The sequence below is a fragment of the Narcine bancroftii genome, chromosome 10, assembly GCF_036971445.1.
Source record: "Narcine bancroftii isolate sNarBan1 chromosome 10, sNarBan1.hap1, whole genome shotgun sequence".
Classification (NCBI taxonomy): domain Eukaryota; kingdom Metazoa; phylum Chordata; class Chondrichthyes; order Torpediniformes; family Narcinidae; genus Narcine; species Narcine bancroftii.
This window is the reverse complement of record NC_091478.1, coordinates 39,943,817-39,956,405: the sequence shown is the minus strand read 5'-3', so window position 1 is coordinate 39,956,405 and position 12,589 is coordinate 39,943,817. Positions and strand designations below refer to the sequence as shown.

The 12,589-nt window shown below is 41.1% G+C and overlaps 1 protein-coding gene across 3 annotated transcripts in view; it reads left to right on the top strand.

Moving 5' to 3' along the window:
* The window catches only part of fam13c (family with sequence similarity 13 member C), a 125,818-nt gene that overhangs the window by 34,500 nt on the left and 78,729 nt on the right, over positions 1-12,589 (top strand). For all 3 annotated transcript variants that reach the window (XR_011345562.1, XM_069900695.1, XM_069900693.1), the window contains exons 2-4: positions 1,206-1,370; positions 4,768-4,830; positions 10,006-10,116. Coding sequence is in view for 2 of the 3 variants with exons in the window: in XM_069900695.1 (XP_069756796.1) it covers positions 4,784-4,830; positions 10,006-10,116 (158 nt within the window). In the remaining variant the exon portion in view is untranslated. The remainder of the gene's footprint in view (positions 1-1,205; positions 1,371-4,767; positions 4,831-10,005; positions 10,117-12,589) is intronic.

Genomic DNA, 12,589 nt, shown 5'->3' with positions numbered 1-12,589 from the left:
GAGGATCCAGTCTGAACAGTAACAGAGAAAACACTCCCCAAGCTAGACAGTAGTGGGCCAGCAGAGCCGACACAAGCACCTGTGTTAAAATCCTCACATGTTATCAAAGCACCTGACAGACTAAATCTCTAAAAGAAAAAGAAATGCTCACTTAAAAAGTTTGGGCCTGCTGCTGATGTTTGTGTTGAACTTTAGATTGAAATGAATACTGTATTAGTGTTTCATGTTGTTAGATTAAACATCTCAAGGATAGGAGATGTAATGATAGAGTGCTAGTGATCCTCCTGACCACTAGAGGGAGTTGGAGACTAGTTTATTTGCAGCTTCAGTTGGATTCAAGATGGATGCCTCCACACGGTCATGAATGAATTCTATATTTAATAAAGTATAGTTGTTTTAAAATAACCCTTTTCTTTATTACAATAAAAGAAATATCACACCCCTACTCTGCAGAAATCTATCTAAATGTATCTTCAATAGAAGTTTAATGAGGTGGCCTCTACTGCTTAATGGGGCAGAATTTCAGTAACCTCTGGGAGAAGCAATTCCTCCTTTTACACCTGAATGATGAGGCTGCGTCCCCTTCCTGGCACTGGAACAACTTCCTTGCTTTTATCTTATGAATTCCTTTCTTCATTTTCTATTGCTATAGTGTTCACTCCTCGTCCTTCCTTATGCCAATGTGCATAGTCCCAAGCTCCTCATGAGATCACCCCCTTATTTCTGGAATCAATTCGTTGTACCTCTTCTGCATCATCTCTGCAGCCAGTATAATTTAAAATTATTTGATCTCACTTCAGTATTTCTTATAATTGTTCTAATTGTGAATTTGTGCTCAAATCTTTGACTAATTCAGTAGTACTCATGAAAGCAGTCACTCCCTTGAATAATGGCTCGGTCCAATATGACATCACAACATTAGTAGCTGTTATTAATTTAAGCCAATATGCTTAGGATATGTAAATATGCAATGACCGTCTAAGATGAGCAGTTTGTCTATGATTGTCTGAAAAGGTCACCTAGTTCTTAACTTCTGAGTTCCTTGTTATTGCGTCTGTGCAAGTTCAGCAACTTCTGTCTTTGTTCCAAGAACAAAATGTCATTTCATCCAGGATGATCTGTTTCTAATCATGTAAATAAACTGCTAGTTAGGGCTCGTGCTGTAGACGTTTAATGAACTAATTTTATTTTATTTTCTGACCAAGGTTTGAAGGTCAAGTGCTGAAAGAACATTCGGCACCTCTGCTGAATAGTGCCATCTTACAGTCGTTGGAAGTTCAGAACCAAGACTTTCTCTTCTACCCGTCAACACTGAAGCAGCTTCAACAACAGCAGCCCCAACAAGACCATGATCGCAGGGTCCGAGAAATGTAAGATTACGTGCATTGTTTCCAGTTTCTCCTGCGTGCACGCCCTGAATCCCATTTATTATCAGAAACATAATGTCACAGTCTACTATTTGCATGATCCAACACACACACGTATTGCTTTCTCACACCTCCTTGCCATTAATGCAGCTTCTACCTTCTTGTGCTCAATGATTAAAGACTGGAATGATCCAAAGCCAAAAGTAAGCTAATAAAGTGGTTATTTTGCTGAAGAAGAAAAAAAAGAGAAATATAAGTCCTTTCACGACTTTTTTTAAGCTTATGAAGTGTCTTTGGAATGTAAACACGGTTTTATTTCTGAAGGTAATAGCACATTAAGCTTTCTTAAACAGGGTAGCAAGATCATTTGTTTGTTGGCATTTAGTACAAGGAAAGATCAGGAATTGGTGAGAGTGTAGTGGATGGGTGTGAAACAAGGGTGGCAGAAACTACTGACCCAGCTATAAAATTAAGGTTGGTGGTCACTTGCAAAATCAGATACACAAACCACTGTGAATAAAATTCACATCTGGTATTAAAAGCTGGTTCTGCTACTGGTTGTGTGAGAGAGAGAGGTTATTTTGTATAATCTATAAACATTATTGATTCTTGAAATATTCAACCTGTTGGGCAAGTATCTGCCACAGGTTTAGAGAGAATCCACTTGCTATGAGCAAGGTTAAGATCAAATAGGCCACTCCCCTGCTCTCCAGCCAGAATTTTATGCCTTTGTTATCTTAAAGCAGTCTGTTGGGATTGAGGATGAGTTGGTTCCTCTCTGCAGGCTTTGAAGCCAATGTGGGAAAAGGGTGGGAACATTAGTTGTGAGTTGACCAGCTACCCAACTACTGCCGCTGTTTACTCTGGACTTCTCTCTGCTCCCAATGCATGGACTAGAACTCATGAAAATGATATTCCTCCACATAGAGCGAGATGAGGGCTAGGGAGATATGGTAGTGAGTGAGAAAGTTGAGGTAAACAGGAGAGACTGTAAATGCTGGTAACACAAACAATGCTGGAGGAGCTCAGAAACCAGGGAAGGCGAAAGATAGTCAATGTTTCGGGCCAAAACCCTTCATTAGGAATGGTTGTATTTCATCTGAAAGGCTTCATGCTTAACTTTGAATGTTTAGCACTGTTTCCACCCCTCCCCCCCCCCAGCAATCTCTTCCCATGATAGAGCTGGGAATTGAGAGACTGTTTCAGGAGTCTGGTGTCGGGCTCACAAACAGTGTTGCCCACCCAACAGAGCTGACTTGGTGTGATTGAAGCTTGGACAATGGCCTGGTATCTTCTTGCAGTGCATTTCAAAGGCTTGTACATTCAACTTTGACCATAACTTTCCAGTGCCGGGTGTTTTCCTGTACATCAGCATGGAGATGGGGCCTTTACCATCTCTTCAGAGGACATCAAGGCAAGGGGAAAGATTGTGGTTAAAAGTTGCAGAGCCCAAACGTTGCAGAAGCCAACCCAAGAGCAACCACCTTGGCATACAGGAAAAGTTAAAAACTATAATATATAAACAGGGTCCTGAAACTCCTCTCACTCAAACAGTTGCATCTTTCTGCTGCAAGACTTGCAAATTGCCCACAGTTAGTGCCATGATATCACAGCACCAGTGACCTGAGTTCGAATCTAACACTGTCTATAGGAAGTTTGTTCATTCTCTCCAGGTTCAGATGGGATTCCTATGGGTGTTTGGGTTTCCACCCACATTCTAAAGACATAGGGGTTAGTAGGTTCATTGGTAACATGGGCATATTTGGATGGCACAGGCTGGAAGGGCCTGTTACCATGCTATGTCTCGAAATTAAAAAGGTTTGAATTTTAATAACTGTTCTTGCATTCCTTCTGTCATTGCGGTTGCTGGAATGTTCTCTTGTTTGCACATTCGGGTTGAGGCCAACAAAGAAAATCTCCCATTGTGGGAAGTAATCACCTGTTAGCATGAGATGATTTACATCATGCAGGAAAGAATGTAACCAATACGGGAGAAAGCCAGGATGAACGGAAAGCTGGGTGCAGACTGAGAGTCAGATCTAAGAGTGTTGGAGCAGATGTGAGGCTCGTGTGACTTGGCAATATGTAGCACTGCATTTGAATCCAATATCAGAATAACTAATCCTCGAGTAAATCTGTCCAAAAACCTTTCACCCCTTTGCCCCTCCCCACCTCCTTTCCCCCTTCATATACATAATATCACCTTTTTACTTTAGCCTTGATGCAGAGTACTGACCCACCCAAAGCATTGACTGACCATTGATGTTGCCTGTCTTGATGTGCCTCCAACAACTCCAGGTACCAGCACCTGCAAGTTTTGTGTCACTCTAATCCTATCATTAGATTTGATCCCCCCACCCCGCAGCGGAATAATTCAAGATGTCCTGAGTGATCTTCGCTGCTTCATGTGGAGGGAGAGCCTTATTTTCCCTCTGTGCATCTACAAGCTGAATTGGTAGGCATTTCATTGTGCACACCTTCTGGGTTATATTGAAATACCTGGAACTGCCGATCTCCGATGTCCAACGTAGCTGACTGCAGTGAATTTAACCAATTCCAAGAGTTTGATGATGCCACTAAATTCATCAATAAAAAAAATTCAGATCACACCAAAATCTGACATTCCTTTTTGATTTTATGAAGCTTCAACTCTCATTACGGTCCTGTCCGGATCTAATACCTCTGTTGAACCACACACACATTCAGCACAATGAGTTACAGCAATTATATTCCTTCAGAATCAATATTGCGGACATTCAATACATATCTTAGTCATTTGAGTCGCGTTCTTTCTTCATTATTGACCAACTTAAAGAGCGGAGAGATCTCGGTGTAACGATCTGTCTGAATGCCTTTAAAAGGAACAGTCCAGATAGAGGTAAAACATGAAAACAAGGAACATTGATTTGTGCATTTTATTTATTATAAACTCAAGAAAAGGATGTGGAATTGGTTCAAATCATTTGGCTACACCTCAATCAGTGTGTTTTGTGTAGTTAATTTTAGAAAGCTATTGGAATTAGGGAATCTTCAGTGTAGGATCGAGGTTATGGTACAAACTGAGAAATTGCTGAATTTTGTGGGATAATGTCAAGTTAGCACAGATTAAGGGGCCATGGACTCAATATCTCTATACGAGTTTGCAATCTAGCTTACATTCGCATTCGAACATAAAATTACTTCACAAGACAAACTTGATAACGTGATACAAGTACAAAATGGAAAAAAAATCTTTTAACAGAATGTGAGAAAAGAGATTAAAGTTCTAGCTATAGAAGGGGTTTAAATGCATAACTGGGGTTGTTTTCAGTTACTTGGTTTGATTGCAATGATTGAATATTTTGAAACTGTCCTGAAGATGAAAGTTTGCATTCATTAAACCAAATTTGCTTTACTTCAGTTGTAGCAATGCCAGCATGAGATTTCAAACGGAAGCCTTGTCCTTCAGAAGAGACCATTTCTGGTAAGTTTAATGGCTGCTTCAAGGTTCAATGCACTTCTGATCTGCATACTCTCTGTGTCATTCTTGATACTGAGACCATGTGAAGCATATTGCATTAATGTGGTACCTTGGGACACCTCAGAATGTTCTGCAGATAAAGAAATTCACATCGAGTAGGAAATGCACCTCATTTTTGTCCTCTGCTCTTGTAAACACCAGCAATAGTAATTGGAATCAGATTTTATTGTCATAAAATTCGGTGTTTTACATCATAGTGTAAACATTCATATTATAACCATCTTACAACATTACTATAAAAACATAACAGTGCACGAAAAGTAAGGCAGTTCATTGATTATTGAGGAATCTGATGGCAGCGGGGAAGAAGCTGAACTTGTGCCATTGAGTGCTCGTTTTTAAACTCCTATATCTTTTCCCCAATAGTAACAGAGTGAAGAGGACATGGCCTAGGTGGTCGGGGGCTTTGAGGATAGAAGCTGCTTTTTTAAGACACCGCCTCATTTTGATGTCCTCGATGGAGTGAAGTCTGGTGCCTGTGATGTCTTGGGCAAAATTAACAACCCTCTGGAGTTTATTCTTGTCCTGAGAGTTGGCGCCTCCATACCAGGCACTGATGAAACCAGCAAGAGTACTCTCCACGGTACACCTGTAGACGTTTATGAGAGTCTTCAGTGACATACTGAATCTCCTCAGTCACCTCACAAAGTATAGCCGCTGGCGAGCCTTCTTTGTGATTGCATCAACATGAAGGCTCCAGGACAGATCCTCGGAGATGTTGACACCCAGGAATTTGAAGTTCTTGACCCTCTCCATACTGAGCCCTCAATGAGGACAGGGTCGTGTTCCCCTGACTTGACTGTACAATCAGTTGTGTTTCAGTGGTGAGATTTCAGTATAAACCAGCAGGAAGTAACTTCCCCAGTGTCAAATTAAAATTACATGTCTTCAACTGATCTTGTTGCAAAGCAGTTATATACTTTGTGGCTGCACATTAAAGCAATGAGCTTTTATGTGCAATCCCCTCCACTCAACCACACCTCATAAATTTTCCAATTCTCAACCATTGCATTCTTTTCATTGCCCACTTTTGTTTGAGAAATGTGTCTTTGAACATTTAAGCCAGAAAATCTGGAATTCTTTTCCTAAAAAAGGCCTTTCCACCCGCTTCTTTTGAATGAATGAAACTTGTCAAATAAGCAAGGACAATATTTTGCTGTGGCAAAAATTTTACTTGCGAAGCAATGGGCAAAATGCCATCAATCCGTAGCACCATTATTTTTAAACAACCTTTCCTCGTCTTCATTCCATTGTTTTGGCAGTCTTGTTTCCATCAACTGCCTCACCAATTTCTGACCTCACCAAAGCCGACCGTCCATGGAACTTTGACCTCGACTTCCTTGTCTCCAGTCCTCTGGGACAGTTTTCTTTTTCAAAAATGCATTTGATCATAATCAGGGTTCCACTGACTTTCTTTGTAAAAATAAAGCAGGAAAAACATTCACATGATGTATAGTATAGTTTCCTAAGTATTGTTCATCCTTGCTGAGAGAAGTCAGTGTTGTTGGTGTTAGTTTTCATGCAATATCACTTGTCCCTTAAGATTCTACCAGTTTTTTTAAAAAAAATCTTTTTGCCATAAATATTCACCCTTCACTCTCGACAGGGTCTGAATTTAAAAGTCATAATCCTGTTTATAAATCTCCCTTTACAATAAACCCTCCCCATTTTTGTGACCTGCTCCAACCCTACAAGATTTGTAGTTACTGTTGCTTTTCTAATTGTGGCCTCCTTGCATAATCTTCCTTTTTGTTTTGCAGTTAGCTTTGCCCTTTGAAATTACGGCTGTCAAGTCCTGTACTCCAGCGTTGTCTCTGAAAGCTTTCCAACTTCATTTTGCTCAACTAACCTACCACATTGTTGGTCCCCCATTCTGATATCTCACTGGGGTATGAAAATGCTTCTTTGAGTTAACCATGGGATAATTTACTGCATGGAAGTCTCGACATAAGTATGATTGATGCACAGTACAAAATGCCCTGTGAGTCAACAATGGGATATTTTTGGAGTCCTTTACATAAATATATCACATCAATCTGAATCAAATGCAAAGGTTATTAAGAAGGCAGAGCAACTCCCAGTTGTCCTGCAGATCTTTTATTTAATGGAATTATCAGGCAGCTTTGATTGCCAGGTTTTTTTTAGATTTATACATGTGTACAGCTACAAGCCATTTTGCCCTACAAGTCCATGTTGCCCAATTTGCACCCAAATTAATTTACTCTACCCCGATACATTTTGAATGGTGGGAGGAAATCGGAGCCCTCGGGGGCAAAACCACGCAGACATGCAGAGAACATACAAACTCCTTACAGACAGTGCGGGATTTGAACCTCATTCCCAATCGCTAGCACTGTAAAGGAAATGTGCTAACCATCTTTACAGGTGGATGAGTTTGCCAGATATGAAAGCTGCTCAAGACAGATTATTCTATTATTATTACACCCGGAGAGCACTTCTTGGATTTTCAAATGGGGATTAAAATATTTACTTTTAAAGAATTCAAAATATCAGAACACAATGTTCTTAGAGCATAGAACACTACAGCACAATACAGACCCTTCGCCGTCGACGTTGTGCCAACCTATACATTCCTACCAAAAAGCACCAAAACCCTTCCTACCTCATAACCATCTATTTTTCTTTCATCCATGTGCGTGTCTGAATCTCTTAAATGCCCCTAATATTTCTCCTCCCCCCCCCCCCCCCACCACCCTAGGCAAGGAAGGCATTTCAAGCATCCACAACTCTCTGTGTGTAAAAAAAAAAAAATTTCCTCCTTTCACTTTGTCTAGATGTCCTCTGGTGTTTGCTATTTCCATCCTGGGAGAAGGCGCTGGCTGTCTAACTTATCTATGCCTCTCAGAATTTTGTAGATATCTATTAAGTCACCTCTCATCCTCCTTCACTCCAAAGAGAAAAGTCCAAGCTTAGTGAACCTTGCCTCACAAGATTTATTTTCCAATCCAGGCAACATCCTGGTAAATTTCCTCTGCCCCCTCTCCATAACTTCCACATCCTTCCTACAATGAGGTAACCAGAACTGAACACAATATTTCAGAGATTTGTAGAATTGCAACATGGCCTCTCGACACCTGAATACAATCCCCCGACTTATGAAGGCCAGCATCCCATAGACCTTCTAAACAATCCTATCAACCTGCGCAGCGACTTTAAGAGACGTATGGATTGGGATACCAAGATCCATCGTTCTTCCTCACTGTTAAGTATCTGATCATTAACCCTGCACTCAGTCTTCAGGTTTGACCTTCCAAAATGCATCAGCTCACACTTATTGATCTCCGCCTGCCACTTTTGTGCCCAACTCTGCATCCTGTCGACACTCTTTTGTAACCTGCAACCCTCAGCGCAGTCCACAACTCCTCTAACCTTCATTAGATCCGCAATCAAACTGACCCATCCTTCCACTTCTTTGTCTAGAACATTTATAAAAATCACAAATAGCATTGTTTCTTTTGCTTCAAATGTGAAATGATGGATTAGCTAAAACCCCAGAATATTTTTTTACCTGCATGCGCAGTCTCCCGGATATTTCTGCTTGAAGGGACCCAGGGAACCTGGTCTTATTTGTACAGTCTTCTTCTTTGGCAGTCCCTTTGGATGGAGGCTGGCCTGTTTACACTCCAGTTTTGTGGATTCCGAGGTGGCTGATGAGTCAAATGTGGAAACTGCAGGTTCTATCAAGTGCCTTGTGGGAAGGTTGTTTCTGACCTGCTGCCACATGAGCAGGACTTCTGTATGATCCTGGTCAATGGGCATGAAGGTCTTAATACCATCCTGAAAGCAGCTACTTCACATTGGTTGGCGGGAAGTGTCTTTTTTCAGAGTAGCTTTTAGCATGTTGAATATTTTCCTCTTTGTACCTGGTAATCTCTTCCCATTGGCAGAGTTGGAATAGAGAGCTCATCTTGGGTTGGGCATGAAAATGACATGTCCTGCCCAATGCAGCTGACTGAGCATATTGAGGGCTTCATCACATGGGAGAAGCTTTGCAGGATTTTGACTGCATGGGTGCCATTCTTCCAGTGCTTTGAGATGCTTGGTGCAGATAGCCAAGAGTTCAGGAGCATGTGGGAGAATAGCAATAGCTGTAGCTGCTTATTTACATAATAAAAGCCAGGCCAAAGTTGACAAATTGTGTGCATTAATGCATGACAATAAAGGCTCTTGAATTTTTGTGCTGGCTGCCTCATTTCCTTCTTGAACTGATTTTGATACTTTGTGGAGCTACTGACAAATCAGATCCTTTGAAGAGTGGAGAGGCTCTCCACTAAATCAGGCTATCAAGATATATTTAGGACACTTGCAACTTTGTCTGGGTGGAACATCCTAAGAAGAGTGTGGACACAGGGAGAACGTACAAATTCCTTACAGACAGCGCGAGATTCGCACCCATTTCCAGTCCCTATTGCTGGCACTGTAAAGACGTTGCGCTCAATACTACGCCAAACGTGCCACCCTTAAGTGTATTGCATCTGTATGTAAAACTTGCATGTATGACAATAAACTTTGTTCAGTGGCCTGAACCCATCCTCTGGTGCTACCTGTATTCAGTTTACATGTTCTCCCCCGGTGAGGATTTCCCCAGGCACTTTGGCAAAGACAAGTGGGTTGGATGATCATTTGATACCTACAAATTACCCTTGGTGGGTGATAGGCAAATCAGGAGGAGTTGATGGGCATGTGAAAGAAATTAAACAATGGAAGCTAATAGGGGAAATGGGATTGTTTTAAGATCTGATATTGATGTGATGGGTGAAATGATATTATCCTCATTGAGAATAAGAGGAGCCTCTCATTGCCCATCATTCCAAACTCACAAGTGTGAAACTAATCTGAATGACGATGTACTTCAAACATGATGTAGTTTTGAAGTACAACAGAGCAAGGAGATGTGGTTTACATTCTACATGGTGCCAGATGAGAAATAAGAGTTCAGGTCCGATCCAGATGGACCATGTTATTTCAGCAAAACAAGGAGACTGTTCTCAGTGTACATTTTGAACGTGCTGAGAATCACTGACAAGTTGAAACGTGTGGAAGTAGGAACTTGGTGAGGGAGGCATTTAAAAGACTGTTGCTCTTTTCTTCCCTCAGCAAAATGGAAAGGGGACCTGTTTCGTTGACTGAATGTCGGGGGATCCCAGAAGTCACTGCTGCTCAACACATCACAGACACTGCACTAACGCAAGGGGAACGATGTTGTAGGTAAGGTACGGGCTGTGAGGGTGTGGTGTCCGTTCTGAAATCAGTATAGGTGATTTCCTGATGATAGCGGCAGTGTATTGTTCTCTAGAACAGCCATTCTCAATCTTTCTTTTGGCTATGGGCCCCTTAGAGCTCAGCTCATAACTCATGGGGCCCCCTTCCCTATGAAGCAGTCAAATTTAATTGGTCATCTCCGTACTCTCCTACCAACAGCATAAAAATCAAAATAATATCAGTCCATGACCCCCTTAAATGTGCTATGGTCCACAAGAAGGTAGAATGGCCCCTATTGAAAATGGCTGCTGCACAACATCAAACCGTGCCCATAGAAGACTTCTAACATTTGGATGCTTCCTGTTAGGACTGAAATTAAACATGGCTTTGTCTAACTGATTTTTTTTTAAGTTAATTTCATGTTAGTTGTGCAGATATCGATGTTCCAGTCAGCTCCTAAGTGACAGCACTTGTCATGGTTTTCAAGAAAGTTGACCACAAAGACCAAGGAATCTCTGAGCCTTGGGTTTGTCCTTTGGTTGCTGTCTGGCACCAGTTTTGGGACTCTCTGGATTCCGCAGCAGTGATGTTATCCACTAGGCTGGGCAATCAACCATGTGGAAACATTTTCATAAGTGGCAAATAGGGAAGCAAAGATCAACAACTTTTAAATGCGTTGTAGAGAACAGGATAATGGTTCAAACATAAGCACGAGAATAAACTGAAAGATAAAATAACTTTTAAGCATGTACTAAAAGTTTTTAAATTTGTGAAATCTTATTTGAGGAAATAATAATCCTTTCATAAAACTAATTTTACAGGACCATGGTGTATTTCAGTTTACCACATTTGTGGTTCATTCAGTGTGACATTTTCAGTTGTTCTCATCGATTCAGACTGATTATACCAGGGAATGCAGCTTGCAGAATAACCTGTTGAGGAACAGGGGATCTGCTGGTAACTTCCCTCTTTAAGTGCATATTCAGGAGTTATCAAGTTCACTGCTGGCCATTTCACTGACCATTAGTTAATTGGTATCGCTCAATGTGACTGGATCAAACTAAAATTGGAATATAGATATGCACCACGGTAACAGGCCACGTCGGCCCATGAGTCCGAGCTGCCCAATTTACACCCCGTTAACCCACACTCCCGCTACGTTTCGAATGGTGGGAGGAAACCTCTGTGGTATTTAAAGATGATTGGGTGGCCAACATGAAACAGAGAGTTGGTGCAAACAGATCTTTCTCTGGTAAGATGTCAAAGGAGGGATCAGGTTTGGGATTGAAGTCACAGAAAGATATGTGATAAATTTTCAGATGACAAGAATAAATAGGAAAAGAAATTGTGAAGAATCGAGACCACAAATGAATTTAGATTGGTGAAGTGAGTGGCAAATAGAGCATATGGTATGCAGTTATCTATTTATTCTAAAAATATGAAATAATATTATCTCGATGATCAAGCTTGAAAAAGTAGAGGGAGCTTGTGCATGATTCATACAAAAACCTTCGACACGATTACAGCAAGAATTTAACAAAGCCAATGGAACGTTATTTATTAACAGGAGGATTGATGCAAACAGTATTGATCTGACCACACGTGGAGCAATGTGTGCAGTATTGGCTTCTGTGGTTAAGTACACTGAAAGCAATTCAAGGAAGGTTTGCCCCACTGAAACATACAAGATCCTGAAAGATCTTAACAGGGTGAGCGTGGAGAGGACATTTCATTCTGGGTGAATCTAGAACCAGGCATCACCTCTTTGCATCAGAAGTAGGTGATTTTTTGTTTTATCCCCCTGTGGTTTTTGAACTCTATCCTTCAAAAGATAGTGGAAAGAGCTTTATTTTTTTGGAAGGAGCTATATTGATCCTTGGTAATTAAAGGATGAAATGCTTTTGTGCATAGATTTTCTCAGGGTCAACAAGTTTCCTTACCCAACCAAAAGATATGTTACTCGATTGGTGAATTGACCACAGTAAGTTCCACTGAATACCTGGGGAGGGGCAGAATCTGGAGCAGGTGATCGAAATGTGGGGAGCCTAAAATGGGATGAGCGTTAATAGGTGCTTGATGGTGGTGCTGGTCAATTCAAAGTGCTGAAGAGCCTGTCTTATGCAGTATGAAAATGAGGATGGAGTTGTAATAATGGTGAGGAAGAGAGAGGGTGATGAGGACTTGCTGCTCTGATGGTGATGCAGCCAGAGGGTAGTAATGAAGTATAGAAGACCAACTTGGCTTGTGTTTCCTTGTTTTAATCAGGGCTTTTGAGGAGTTTAATGATAAAAGTTTTTTTTAAAAAAAGCAGGTAAAAATAAACTTATTTCCTCTGGAGATACAGAACAAAGGAAGAGATTGTTAAAATGGTTGCTGAGCTCCAGTAAAAAGAGTGAACCCACGGGCAGCCGTGAGGGTTGCTGCATCCCAGGTGTGGTGGAACCGTCATGGAGTCTGTGTTCCTGCCTTAACTGCATTT